We start from the raw sequence: 13,641 nt of genomic DNA, 5'->3' as shown, positions 1-13,641 counted from the left end.
AGGAGAGAGGGTTAAGTGACTTGTCCAGGGTCACCCAGCTAAGTGTTTGAGACCAGATTTGGTGAATCTTGCTGACCCCTGGCCCAGCACACTACACAGTACTACCTATCTAGCTGCCCCCAAAGCCTTGAAATGCTCACCTATGTATACTAAAGAGCTTCTTTCTCATTCATCTTTCTGCTTTTCTCCCATGTCAGGGTGAAAAACAGCCCTGGTCCTGATCTCCCATTGGCCTAGTACCTGCACTTATGGGAGAATCCTCCAGATTAAATGCCAATATCCCCACGGCCACACCTCCCTGGTGTCCAGTTGGAGGCCTAGCTCCATTACCCTGAAAGTCACTCCAATCAAAAGTCAAGAGAGAACTTTGAAAATTTTATTGAGAATCCACCAGCTCCATGTTGGTTTGAAAATATCAGGCAGCTTCTTCTTTGGCAACACGGTCTTTTTTGAGTGGCCCCTGTTAGGACAATGTCATGCTGGGGTTAGTTTCAACAAGCCTGAACAAAGTCCCTGGCCTGGCTCCACCACCCCAAAAGGCTACCCCATACAATCCCAGGCTCACACCAGTGGGAGACAGGCACAGCTCCCTGACCCCAACTTCTATCCAGTGGACCCTTTCTCTAAAGGTGGTGGGAAGAAAGGGGCTGGAAGACCTCAACCTTAAGGTTCTCAGAACCTCCAGACACTCACTAAACCTGTCCTGGGTCAAAGCCCCAACAACCGCAGGAATCAAACACCCTAAGCTCCTTTTCTCTGCTCTGTGACCTCTGCCTGCAGTCACCAGCACAGGGGAGGGGTGGGAGAAGACTCACCATGAAAGCTTTCTTCTCCTCCACAGTCTGGAACCGACCGTGGCCGAACTTGGAGGTGGTGTCGATAAACTTCAAGTCGATCTTCTCCAGGGCGCGACGTTTGGTCTGTACCAGCAGAGACTGCAGGACAAAGACGGAAGGATTGAGGCTAATCTTGAACTTGATCCATTAAAGCCCCAGGGAGCTCACTACCAAGGCAGACTCAAATCAGTTCAAAGCAGGCCCCAAACATTCACAAGTTGTGACCTCGGGCAAGTCACTTATGCTCTGCCTCGGTTTCCTCACTTGTAAAATGGGGATATTAAGAGCAGCAACCTCACATGGTTTGTGGGAGCTTGGCACACAGCAGGTGCTTAATAAAGGTTCCCTTTTTTCTGTCAGGAAGGGTTGGTCAGCCTGCTCACTTCATGCCCATGTGGAAACAGCAAGGACCCTCCAACCCTGTAGGAATTATCCCCAACATCTGAGGTAACCATGGCTCACCTTCCGCAGGGTGAGCACACGCTTCTTGGTCCCAACCACACAGCCTTTCAGCATGATAAAGTCATTGGTCACTTCACCGTAGTGGACGAAGCCTCCCTGGGGAGAGAGAGGGCTGGTGAGCTGTGCCCTTCCACCAGGAGAATCCTGGTCTGTAGCGGGTGGGGGTGGGGGGGCAGCCTGGAGGCGCCCGGGCACAGGCACTCACCAGAGGGTTGATGCTCTTGTCGGACAGATCGTAATCAGTGGATGCGTTGTTTTTGATCAGCTTGCCATCCTTGATCTGGTAGCCTTGGCCAATCTTGTAGATCTGCAAATGAAAGTGGGGCAGGCATCAAGGAGGACGTATGTGTGACTGGCACAGCTGCCCAGGGCCTGCCAACGATGCTGCCGCCTGGGCTGCGCATCACCCAAAGACAAGTGGGGAAAGGGCCCACACACACAGCCTTTCCCGGGCCAAGCCTCTGCCACCAGGAACCTTACAAAGGCACCTCCTGGACCTCGGAAGCCTGACAACGTGCACGGGAACATCTGCCCACCAGTGCAGAGCAGAGAGCTGTTTGTAGGAGCCAAGCCTTGGGTAACATATGCTTTGCACCCCGCTGCCCACACTGAAGCCTCACCTTTTTGTTGATCTCTGTGCGATGGTGGTAGCCCTTCTGACCAGCTCGAGCCACAGAGAAGGCCACGCGGGCAGGATGCCACGCTCCAATACACGCCACCTTACGCAGGCCTCGGTGGGTTTTTCGGGGCAGTTTCTTTGTGTGCCAGCGGCTGGTTACACCTGCAAAGAGGATCCTGCGTGAGCCCAAGGACCCGACCTTTGAGGTGCCCTGCCCTTTCCCCCTTCCCAGTCCCAAAGGGCAGTAGGGCTGTTCTCAGAAGGAAGGCAGCAAGGAATCTCTCCTCATTAGGCTCGGGCGCTGTGTCCAGCGCACATCCCATGACTTCATCACTGAACAAGGCTCGCGGCCCAGGAGGCCAGGAGGCTGGCCTCACCCCTTTGCTGCAGGCTCTGGAGGGTAGCGCACCTTTGTAACCTTTGCCCTTGGTCACTCCAATGACGTCAATCATCTCGTCCTGCCCAAACACGGTGGACACGGGCACCTGCTGCTCCAGCTTCTCGCGGGCCCAGTCCAGTTTCTCCGCCACGCTGCCGCCGTTCACCTGGATCTCCATCAGGTGAGACTTCTTCTGCCTCAGAGGTAGCAGGCGCATCTGTAGGAAGAGCAAAGTCACTTGTATCACGTGGCCTGCCTTGGAGCTCAGCCTCAGAGTTTGAAAGCCAAGATGGAAAGCTTTTCAGTGCACATGATGAGATGCAATTGCTAAGGAGGCCAACTATACTGAAATACTAAACTGAAGAGTTCAAGGTCACAGGTTAAGACACAGGCCCCTTCCCCCCCTCAGCACCCCATGCTTCAGAGAGTTCAAATCCCTGCTAAGGCCCGCGACTATGCCCTCAGCGCCAGCCACGCTGGCAGAGCCCGCACGTGCCAACGCTCACCAACCCATCCCAGAGTCCAAACAGCCAGCAGTCTTCAGGACTGGAAAGAGGCCCCAGAGAGCCAAGTTTTAGGATCAGCTCTTTCATGAACCAGCTAGGGGACCCTGTGAGAGGAACTTTGGTTCTCTGGGACACCTTGCACCACAGAATGAGGGGTCCAGGTTTGGCTATGAGAGTCCTAAGAGCTCCAGTGTCCACAACTCATTAACTCAGACCAAGTTTCTAATATTTCTTCACCTGGGGGACACATCCTCTTCCCATCTTAACCCATTTTCCCCATCTGTAAGCGGGAGGGGTGAGGCACAAGGGTTAGAGACTGCCTTCTACACAATGCAATTCACAATATGATTATGAAAAACAATTCTCTCACTGAATGCCAGATGTGCCTATGATCTAGGCCCCTGGCTCTTTAGAGCAAAGTGATGTTCAGGCTAAAGTCAGGTCTAGGAAGGACAACCCAAGGACACTCACATCTTCCACTGTGGAAAACACCAGAACTACCATCATTTCTGCTCACAAGGCCCAATGCTAGTATTTGTTCAAAGTTCTGCGGCCTTTCCTACCTCCAGGGCCCCCAAACCAGGCCCCAACCCCAGGCTGTAGGTGCTAAGAAGCTACAACCCCTCTAGCCTCACCAGATTTACTGCTGCGGCTGTCACCAATCCCTGGGACCTAGGACCTAACCCAAACCCCTATGCTGCCCTGTCTGGAGCACCAGAGATGAGAGAGAAAGGCAAAGCCCAGAGCCAGGTCACCTTGGACCAGGCGATCCTCCCAAGCCTAGGCACCTGGGCTGCTGCAGCACCCTCTGCTGGTGAGGTCCAGGTGAAGGATGGACACCCGGAGGAGGCAGATGCTGCTAGGGAGGGCATCCACGGCATGCACCCCGCGCTCAGCACTCACCTGGGTGTGGGCAATGACGCGGATCACCTGGCAGTACTTCTTCATGCTGCTGAAGTCTTTCTCCAGCTGCTTCTTGCCGTCATCATCTTGCCACTTCTTGCAGTACTTGGTGAAGGCCTTCTTCTTGGACTTATGCCTTCAGAAGCAGAGCAGAGTTGGGGAGGGGGTGGGGGGCGGACCTTCATCAGCCCACTGAGGAGTGGGTGAGCGGAAGGAGCCGCACCCTCCCAGGCTGAGGCTCATTGCCGGCTTCTAAGGATCCCTTTCCACCAGCAAGCGGAGCCTGGAGCTCATCGGCAGGGCCGAGCGGAGCTGCCGCAGGGTGATCCAGGTTAGGTAAACGGGAGCTGCTCAGGTCAGAGGCACAAGGCACGTTCAGTGCTCACGGACCTGAGCACGCCAGGCCGCACACCAGGCCCCACGCAGATGCCCTCCCATCACATGGGATGCAGCAGGAGTGGCTGCCCCCACCCAAGGGCCTACTCTGCCCAGAGGGTAAGAGCTAAGTAACTGATGTTCTACTTCCGGTTAGGGATGGCCAGCTCTCCTCAGAGAGGGGAAATGACTCAGCCAAAGTCACCAAATAAGTGAGTGGAAAACCTGGCTCCTCAAAAGTCCAGTGCTACCCCACAAGGAAAAGAACTTGGCCATCCCTAAAGTCAAGTGGAGAATTACAAGCCCCTGGGTGCATCCACCACAATTTCCCAACAAGCATTTCCTACATTCCCAGGCAGTCAGCTCATCCCCTGGACCTGGAAATGCCCTTGGCAAGGTGGCCCCAATTTCCACCGGCAGACACAAGTCAAAGAGAAAAGTAAGCCCAGAGGGCTCTAAGGAGAGGTCAAGAGTGGCTTCACTCACCAGTTCTTATAAAATCGCCGCTTACACTCATCACTGATGTGCTCAGCAAAGATGGTTTTGAAGCTCCTCAGACCTCGTGGGGTTTGCACGTAGCCCACGATGCCTACGATGACCATGGGGGGCGTCTCCACAATGGTGACAGCCTCGACCACTTCCTTCTTGTTGACCTCTGGAAAAGGCAGAGTCTAGTTACATCTGCTGCTGGAACCAGATTCCATGTGCCCTTGCTAAGGGGCCTGGGATGACTTGTCAAATGGTCACAACTCAAGTCACTGGGGTGGTCTGGACGTGTGTCAAGACAGCAAACAGTTTCCCCCCCAATCTTGGGGGGGAGTGAGGCTCCTCCCATCAGGAGGACTGCACACTGGAGTCAGGGTAACAGAAGCAGGGCAGACATCCAAAGTGCCCAGAAATACCAGTCTAAGATTCTGTGATGTCTTTCCTCGGCAGTACAAGGGATCTATTTCAAACAGATGCGTATCCATCTTTATCCTCCCCCTGCCCCCTCCAAATCCCTTGGGATACTTGAGAGCCAGGGCAGAGATATTAAGTGCTAGAAGCCCCCCAAACATGTATCCACTTTATCTACATACTTGAGCCAGGCCTGTCCACCTCTCGAACGATGTGTGTCATGCCTGCCTTATAGCCCAGAAAGGCTGTCAGGTGGATGGGCTTGGTGGGGTCATCTTTGGGGAAACTCTTCACCTTTCCCCGGTGCCTGCTGCTTCTCTTTCGAGGCAGGAAGCCCAGAGAACCATGCCTGGGAGCGGAGAACTTCCTGTGGGACTAGAAAAAAGGAGCCCGGTGAGCTTAACTGGCACTGACACAACCACCTTTAAACCAAGCCTGTTTGGCCTGTATCACTGGCATGGAACTCCACAAAGGAGGGACACAATGCCACTAAGATTTGGCCTTAGCTAATGAACTCTGATCATGACAAACTCTAAGGTAGGATTACAAAACATTCTTTACAGTAGGTCCCAGCTAAATGTTGCTGATAGTGAAGAAGCTACAGACAAGAGTATGCAAGTTGGCCTTTACAGGGTACCGGTCTGGTTACCAGAGGCAGCTAGGTGGCACAGTGGATAGAGCCAGGCCCAGTCAGGATGAGTCACCTTTGCAGTGAGCTCAAAGCTGTCTCAGATACTTTCTAGTTGTGGGACCCTGGACAAGTCACCTCATCCTATTTGCCTCAGTTTCCTCAGCTGTAAAATGAGCTGAGGGAAATGGCAAACCAGCATCTGGGGTCATGAAGAGTAGCACATTGCTAAAAAGGTCTATAACTATCTACCACTGGTGCAGATGGAGTAAGCAGAAATGCTCAAGTTTTCACATATTTAAAAAGATTCAAAAGCCAGTGCTGGCAAGATATCCAGATGACAAGCCAATCCACCTCTGAGGCAAAGTCAGATTTGCTCAAGATTGTAATTAAGGTAAGACCAGACCTCCACTGGTGACTACAAACCCAGGGCTCGATTTACACCACAAAAACCAAAGAGCACCTTGTACTTGGAAAAAATATAAAGGCTTCCCAATGTCTCCAGGTCTATAAATGTGAGGAAGGTGCCTGTGCCTGCTTTAAGATTTTAAGCAATCATCAAATTATGTAGTACTAACTCCCTTTGGGCCTTAATCGAGTGGAAAGACTTCCCATTTTGGTCACACAGATCAAGCAAACTCAGTGATCTCCAAGACACTCCCTAATCTATGCATCCACAGCATGGAACATATGGTAAGTACTCGAGTTAGAATCCCACCCCTCAGAAGCCATGTCCAAGCAGGTTCAGGTGACCTCGATCACAAGATTATTAAATTAAGGCCTAAAGCTTTAAGAATCAGTTTTACCTTATGGGTGACTCAAACCCAACAGTGGTCACATACAAATCAAGAGGCATTTAGAGGAAACTGAGTCTTTCACCTGCCCCCCTCCCCAAGGCTGCCATTTGAGGTCCAACAAGGCTACCATCAGAACATGACATTCAGCACGTGTGTTCTAAGTCCGCCCGTCATGAATTTCATCACCTGTAGCCTGTGGTTTAACAGTTAAGGACTCGTCAGGTTCCTTCTAGCGTTAGCAGTCTAATTCAAATTCCAAAACCCTCCCACGAGGAAGGGCCAGATGCACCCTGAATCACTCTGGGCAGGAAGGGCTGTGGGTTTGGATCCAGGGCCCTCTAAAGGGGTCTCCTGCAGGAAAGGAGCAGCCGCTCTGGTCAGGCAGGCCAATAGTGACTTAAGGTGAGAGCTCCCCTACAGGCAGGAAAATATGTCTTAGCCATAGGCGGCTGAAGAAGAGTGGAGAGCCTCCTCACTCCTCCGAGATCCTTATACTGGCTCATACTAGAAAACAGGCCCTGGATTCAAATCCTAACCCTATTATTATACTGAGTCGCTGAACAAGCCCTTCTCGGGGTGGGTCTATTTCCTCTTCACTTAACAGAAACGAGAAAGCAGCCTGGCGGAGGACAAAAAGCACTGGCTCTATTCAGAGGACCCTGGGTTCGATTAGAAATTCTGCCTTGTGACTCTGAACTAAATCTTGACCTTTCAGAGCCCCATCTGTCAAAAGAAGCCGAGGTCCCCTCTCTGGGCCCATTCGCGCTCACGTGGCCCGCCCAGCTCCGGAGACACGCGTGGGCTACAAAGCTCCAGCGCCAAGCCCGAGGGGAACGCGGCGCATGCGCTGAGGCGGGCGGCCGTAGGCCCAGCGGCCTAGCCCGGCGGAGGCGCGTGTTACGGCCTTGAAGGAGCGAGCCCAGAAATGACGCCAGCGTCGGGAGCTGAAGGGCCTCCGCTCCCCACCAGCGGGGCCTGAAGGCCGACCAAGCCGCGATGGCTGCGATGCGCAGCGGATGGAGCACGCTCCCCTCCCCTCCCCGCCCTGGCCTAGGAAAGCCACCATGACGGTACGTACCATGCTGCTGCTACACCTAAGACCGCCGCCCAGGCGAGTTGGGAGAGAGGGGTCTGCCCGCGGCCCGCGGTATAAAAGGCCTCGCGAGACCCCGCCCCTTCCGGCGTGCGAGCGCGCTCCCGCGGGCCCGCGCACGCCCTCTGCGTATGCTACGCGCATGCGCGCGCTCTGGCCTTAAGCGTGACGTCGACTCTGTTTTCGCCAGAACGGAAGAAGTGTAGGAACTGCGGAGGAAAAACGTGATTTGGAGGGGAAGAACCTACGGAAGCTCGCGCTGGCCAAATTTAGTGTTGCGCGTTCTTGGGCTAGCTACTGTATACCAAGCTCCTTGTTTTCAATCCAGCAAACATTTATTACGCACTTAATGTGTGCAAACCAAGCATGCAATTCAGCCATTTAGACCTTCCGCGACCCCATTTAATTCTAGTGCCTTGCCTCATCATTTTTTCTCATTCACCCTGTACGTGTTTGCCCCATTAGATTGTAAGCCCTTTGAGGGTAGGGACTGCCATTTCCCTCTTTTTGTGTCCCCAGAGCTTAACACAGTGCTTGGCCCCTAGTAGGCGCTTAATAAATATTTATGGATCGCCTGACTGATTTAGAGGGAAGTCTTGGCTCTGATTCCGACACAAAAAAATAGTTAGAAATAGTTTGGAAATAGTTCGAAAATTTGCCTCATGGTAGCTCCCCTTTCCGTTCCAATAATCTTATGGGGGCTACCATTCTTATCCAGGGCCTGGTATATATTGGGTGCCTAATAAATATTGATTGATAGATGAAGAAACTGAGTCTTAAAGCAGTTCAGTGATTTGTCCAAGTTAGCACAGCCATTCAAGCATTTATTAAGTACCTACTCTGTGCCAGACACTGCGCTAAGTGTTGAGGATACAAAGAAAGGCAAAAAACCATAGTCCTTTCTTTCCAGGAGCTGGTGGAATTCTGGTGGGGGAGACAATGTAACAGTTACATACGAGCCAGATACTTGCAGGGCAACTGAGGAGATAATCAGCTAGACTGGAGAGACCTGTGGAATGCCTTTCTCAGGGGACTGGAAATTGTAGAGCCTCATCTGAACACTCCTGGCCTCCTCCATACTGCTTCCCCTCTCCCCCATGGAAGGTGAAGCAATTCCAGTTCCAAAGGAGGGAATCTCCCCTGGCATTAGGCCTCGGAGATAGGTCTTCCAGATCCTCCGGTCCAGCCTCCCAGAAGGTGACAGTGTATTGTTATTCTTATCCACCCTCTTATGCATATACCAGCCAGGTCTAGACTTCCTTGTGCATTACAACCAAAGGGAGCATCCCCCACCATCCTGAAGCAATGGGAGTAGTAACGGGTGAATTTCATTCAGGGGATGAAGGGAATCTCTGTACCTGTACCAACCAACATCCCTCACAAAGAGGCAACCGGTCTTTGCTTGAAGACCTTCAGTGATGAGGCAGCCCAGGTCACTTTGGGACAGGTTTAGTTTAGAGTATAGTAAAAAGATGGACATCATGGTATAGTGGGGAAAGTGCTGACTTGCAGGTCCTTTGAACCCAAACTTCATAGAACAAATCCTCTTAATAAAAGGATTTGTTCTGTAAAACTCAGACTCAGTCAAAGGGCCTCACTTGAGGACCTAGAGGGCCACATATGTCCTGGAGGCCACAGGTTCCCACACCTGACCCAGACTAATGCTATTTAAGGAAACAGATAAGAAACCATTAGATCTTAGTGCCCCTCCTCTCAGAGGAGAGCCAAGTATCCTCTGGCCCAAACCTCCTGTTTCCTCTCCCGGCAGGAAGTCAAGTCCGCCTTAGACAAGGTAGAGAGAGATGTCGGGTCTTTCAAGCCACCCAATGCCACCCCCATACCACGTGGAGGACAGGCCCCGACTACACATGTAATACTTTTTCACAAACCAGTGATAGAGAGCAAGTAAAGCAGGAGGTTCTTAACAAGATGTTGACACCTCCCCCAAGATGTTTGTGGATAGATTTCCAAGGTGTCCATGACCTAGAATGGGAAAGTAATTCCATCTGTATTTTCAATCGCCTTTGGTTTCCTTTGTATTAGTATGCATTTTATTCTATTAATCTAAAAATATTATTCTGAGGAGTCCACAGTTTTCACCAGACTGCCAAGGAAGTCCATGATTAAAAAAAAAAGGTTAAAGTGTAGTTCCTTGCCGAAGTATAGTTGCCTACATTTTACATATGAAGAAACTGAGTCTTAAGAGAGGTGGTTGACACCTGGTTGGCAGAGCCATATCACAGAGCTCTTCCCCAAGTCAGCAGAGGCAGTCTGGCCTCCTGGATTTATCTGTCTTGAAGGTCCCATTCCCACCTGCAGAAAGTGCCAATAGTCAGAGGAACCCAAGAAGCCCGTCCCCCTGCTTCTGCCCACGCCAGAGTGGGCCCTGGGAATCATGGTCTGCAGGCAAAGCTCAGTGGGACTTCCATGTCCTCTGCTTGCCTCAGACCATCAGTCTTGGGCTCCTCCAGATGCCTCCTAAGTCTCCCCTTTCCAATCTGCCCTTGGTTATTCAGAGAGCAGACACACCACTCCTGTGCTCAAACCTCTTTAGTGGATCCCTATTGTTTGGCATTCACATCTCTTCCTGATAGAGGACTTCAGGGTTACAAGGACACAGGGGAGAGAACGCTATACTCTGTGGTTTAGGCCAAAATCTGTCAGGTGTCAGCATTTCTCCTTAGAGAGAGACACAGCTGGGCAGAGGTCTCCCTCCTGCTCATTGGCATTTCCTCTGGCTCAGGCCATTGCCATCTACATCCTAAAGTAATCTGGGAATAAGATACAACTCCACAGCAGAGCAGAGCAGAGCAGAGGTGGAGATGATAGATTTAGAGGCCGGGATTTAGGGCTTACACTGAACCGTGTTAATGTCTGAGGGAAGTGATAGCCTGGGAATATCCGAGCACCCATACCTGCTCGCCGCAGACCACGGCCAGCTTGGCCCCTAAGGGCATGACTGACAGGAGCAGGTGAGATCTGGCAACTGCTTCTATTGGGGCATCAGCCTTGCTTCAGAAACCAAGGGGGCTACAGGAGAGGGCCAGAGGCCTGGACACCATGAAATGGCTCCTCCTTGGATGGTGAAGGTCTTGTTCAAAGAAAAGACCGCCAAGAAAAGGGATCACTATCTGCTGTGCTGCTGCACCCTGAGGACCATGGGACTGGTCCATCTGACTCGCAGCTGAAACTTTCTGCACTCCCCAATAGAATGTGAGCTCCTAGAGACCAGGGCTCCTCTATTGGTCTCCCCAGAGCTTTGCACAGTACTTGGCACACAGACACACTGTAAATACTTAATATTTCATTCATTCATTCCTTCACTCATGATAGCCCCCATCTTGGAAGAAATATCTTCCACAAACTAATTATTTTCTTATTATTTTCTGACTCAAGAATTCTCATTTTAATTGAGTCAAAGGTAAACCAGAGCTATCTCTTTTAAAATATATATGGTTTTTATTTTCACTTCCAAATTCTCTCCTTCCCTTTACCTAAGAGCTACTTCTCTTAATTGGATTAAACAAGAAGACATTTCCACTCTTGGTTTGATGACCTTTTAAACAAGACAGACTCTAATGGAAATGGCTTTGATTCAAGTGAAGTCAAGAACATTAGCTGGGAACATGGTCATGATCTGATTTCTTGCTATGTTATACCACAACTAAGGGCTGGGTCTAGGCCGGTCTAGGCCTAACCTTTTCAGTGTTCTGGACCCACTGGGAAATCTGCCAAAACCCCTGGATCCTTCTCACAATCATATTTTTAAATGTATACAATGAAATACGTAGGATTGCAAAGGAAACCAATTCTACTGAAATATAAAAGGTTCAGATCAACCAACCAACCCACAGATCCCCCTGCCTCAGAGCTACATGCTTCCACAGGAGACATTGAGCCCATGTTCCTTGTGTTTTATCTCGACTTCTGGTGTCTTGCCCAAGGTGGTGTGGGTGGCCCACGTGAGCCACACCAGAAGAGACACTTCATTTCTGGACACTCCCCTTTTGGGTAATAATGTTTACTGGCCCAGGGTGACATCATTCCCAGCACTCTTATGCTGTCAGGAAGGGTTGGGAAGTCTCTAATTGGGTAGGCAGTTTGGCCAGATGACTGTGGGCCATGAGTAGGTGGCCAGAGCCCGGCCTGGAGCCTGCTGGAGACCAAAGGCAAGGCCCTATGGATACCAGGAACGAGGGTCTCAGCTCCCATTCCAGCGGCCAAGAGGACACCACCAAATGCAGCCCAGGCCCCAGCACCCGGCAGCTTCCAACTTTTCTGGTTGTCCTGGTCTACTGCTTGTCTCAGGCCCTGTGGGTGAACATCTATGTGCCTCTGCTGGGTCTCTCTGTGGCAGTGGCAGACCTGGCCTCCTCCTCTCTCTCCATCTCAGTAGTTGGGTTCTACATCCTATGCCGCAGCAGCCTCCAGACGGCAGGGGCTCTGACGCTTATCCTGGCCCGGAAGCTCTGCGCGGAGGTGGTGGTGCCCATGTACTGGGCTGTGTGGCAGCCCTGGCTCGAGATGAAGGCGTGGTCCCTGGGCTTCCTTTGCATCCTGTTCCGATGGTCCTGGGGCTGTACCCGGGACCTGCTGGGAAATGTGAGCCACGAGGTAGGCCTGGCTGTGCTCTCCTGGGCTGAGGGGGCTTATGGTGGCCTTGTCAGCTTCTGCCAAGACAAAGGCAGGGCGTTAGAAGTCATCCTGAGCAGCATTCTTCAGCAGCTGCTTTTCACCTTGCTCATAGGCTGCCTTAATGGGTTCTGGGCTGTTTTCTCTCAATGGGGAAGGGTCATCTGGGGCAAATGCTTCCGGCTCCTGGACAGTGCCAGGCACTGGTGGGGTCACTACTCGATGATGCCCTCCCTGGAGACCTGTCCCACCAGCCTCTCCAGCAGCGGCATGCCCCTGAGCCAGCGCTTCCCAGGGCCAGGCCCCTCCACCCTCAGCTGGCGCTCCCCAGGCTCCATCAGCCTCCGCTCCCTGACGGAGCAAAGGGAAGCAGAGTGGGGAGCCTGGGATGCCCCCTGGGGGGGCAGTTCACAGCTGCCTCTGAACAGCGGGTTCGAAGGAAGGAGTGCTGCCTCATTCCCATCAGGGCGGGCCCTAGCTCAGCAAGTGAAGACGGCCTGTGTCATCGTTATCTTACTCTACATCTATGGCGCCACCCTCTTTATTCAGATCTTAAAATAAAGAGACCCATGCTGAAATGGTTTCATTTATGCCTCTAAAGCCCTCCACCTCCAGGAAGCCTTCCTTCCCTGATTTCCTTTGTTGGACATACATAACCGTCACCGCAGATTTCACCCAGTGCTTTCCTTGCCCCTCTCTAATGCACTTGGCATGGTGATTTACTGTCATATACTGTGTTTATCACCATTTGTCATTTGTCCCCATGATAGAGAGCTAGCTCGGGAAGGCTGGGACCTTGTCTTATTTTGTGAGAGGTGCTCGGCGGACAGAAAAGGAGAATCCTTGACCTGGAATCAGGACGGCCAAGTCCACCAAATGACAATGGCAGTAGTGTTGGCTTAGCGTCAGACAACATGGGTTCAAACCCCAGCTTTGCCTCTGTTCGTCTGTGTGAACTTGGCCAAGACGACTCCCCGCCTTCCACTGACTCGGTTTCCTCCTCTGTAAAATAAGACCGTTGGGGCCGGATGACCTCTAACGTCCTTCCAGACCTAGACCTCTGACCCTTGGTGCAAGTCACTTGCCCTCAGCTTCTTCATCTGTACTAGAAGGGGTTCTATATAAGCCTAGGACTTTAGGGAAGCCACTTCACCCTGATGAGGCTCAGTTCCTTCATCTGGAAAATGGGCCTAAAGACACTTTGTACCACCTGCTTCACAAGGCTATTATGAGAAGAGGCTGCACAAACTGGACGTCACAACAGAAGCGGGAGCTATGGGCTGAAATTTGTATCCCCTTCCCCCTACTTCCTAGCCCCAAGCTCTGCCCATGTAGGCTCTTTATAAGTGCATGAATGAATGAATGAATGAATGAATGAATGAATGAATGAATGGATAGATGGATGGCTGAATGGCTGGATGGATGGATGGATGGCTGGATGGATGGATGGATGGCTGGATGGATGGCTGGATGGATGGATGGATGGATGGATGGATGGATGGATGGATGGATGG

General features: G+C 51.8%; 1 protein-coding gene and 2 non-coding genes across 3 annotated transcripts; all 3 read right to left on the bottom strand.

Moving 5' to 3' along the window:
* Positions 1 to 362: 362 nt before the first annotated feature.
* On the bottom strand, positions 363 to 7,571 carry RPL3 (ribosomal protein L3). Its single transcript, XM_027872270.1, has 10 exons — positions 7,481 to 7,571; positions 5,160 to 5,352; positions 4,567 to 4,735; positions 3,706 to 3,841; positions 2,327 to 2,513; positions 1,919 to 2,079; positions 1,504 to 1,605; positions 1,299 to 1,394; positions 816 to 935; positions 363 to 460 (listed from the first exon to the last, which is right to left on the bottom strand). The coding sequence occupies exons 1-10, from the start codon at positions 7,481 to 7,483 to the stop codon at positions 416 to 418; spliced, it is 1,212 nt and encodes a 403-aa protein (XP_027728071.1). The 5' UTR covers positions 7,484 to 7,571; the 3' UTR covers positions 363 to 415.
* LOC114052051 lies at positions 2,167 to 2,259 on the bottom strand. Its single transcript, XR_003570213.1, has one exon. It is a non-coding gene; the product is annotated as a small nucleolar RNA U83B (small nucleolar RNA).
* On the bottom strand, positions 3,842 to 3,896 carry LOC114052061. Its single transcript, XR_003570218.1, has one exon. It is a non-coding gene; the product is annotated as a small nucleolar RNA U82P (small nucleolar RNA).
* Positions 7,572 to 13,641: the final 6,070 nt, after the last annotated feature.

This window comes from Vombatus ursinus, unplaced genomic scaffold (genome assembly GCF_900497805.2).
Source record: "Vombatus ursinus unplaced genomic scaffold, bare-nosed wombat genome assembly UNPS02003292.1, whole genome shotgun sequence".
Lineage (NCBI taxonomy): Eukaryota > Metazoa > Chordata > Mammalia > Diprotodontia > Vombatidae > Vombatus > Vombatus ursinus.
The sequence above is the reverse complement of the archived record's forward strand: the minus strand, read 5'-3'. Positions and strand labels throughout refer to the sequence as shown.

Coding starts and splice junctions, on each gene's coding strand:
- RPL3 (XM_027872270.1), bottom strand. Junction 4,736..5,159: donor GGTGGACAGGCCTGGCTCAA/GTATGTAGATAA, acceptor TGCCTTTTCCAG/AGGTCAACAAGAAGGAAGTG. Junction 461..815: donor AGGAGAAGAAAGCTTTCATG/GTGAGTCTTCTC, acceptor TTGTCCTAACAG/GGGCCACTCAAAAAAGACCG.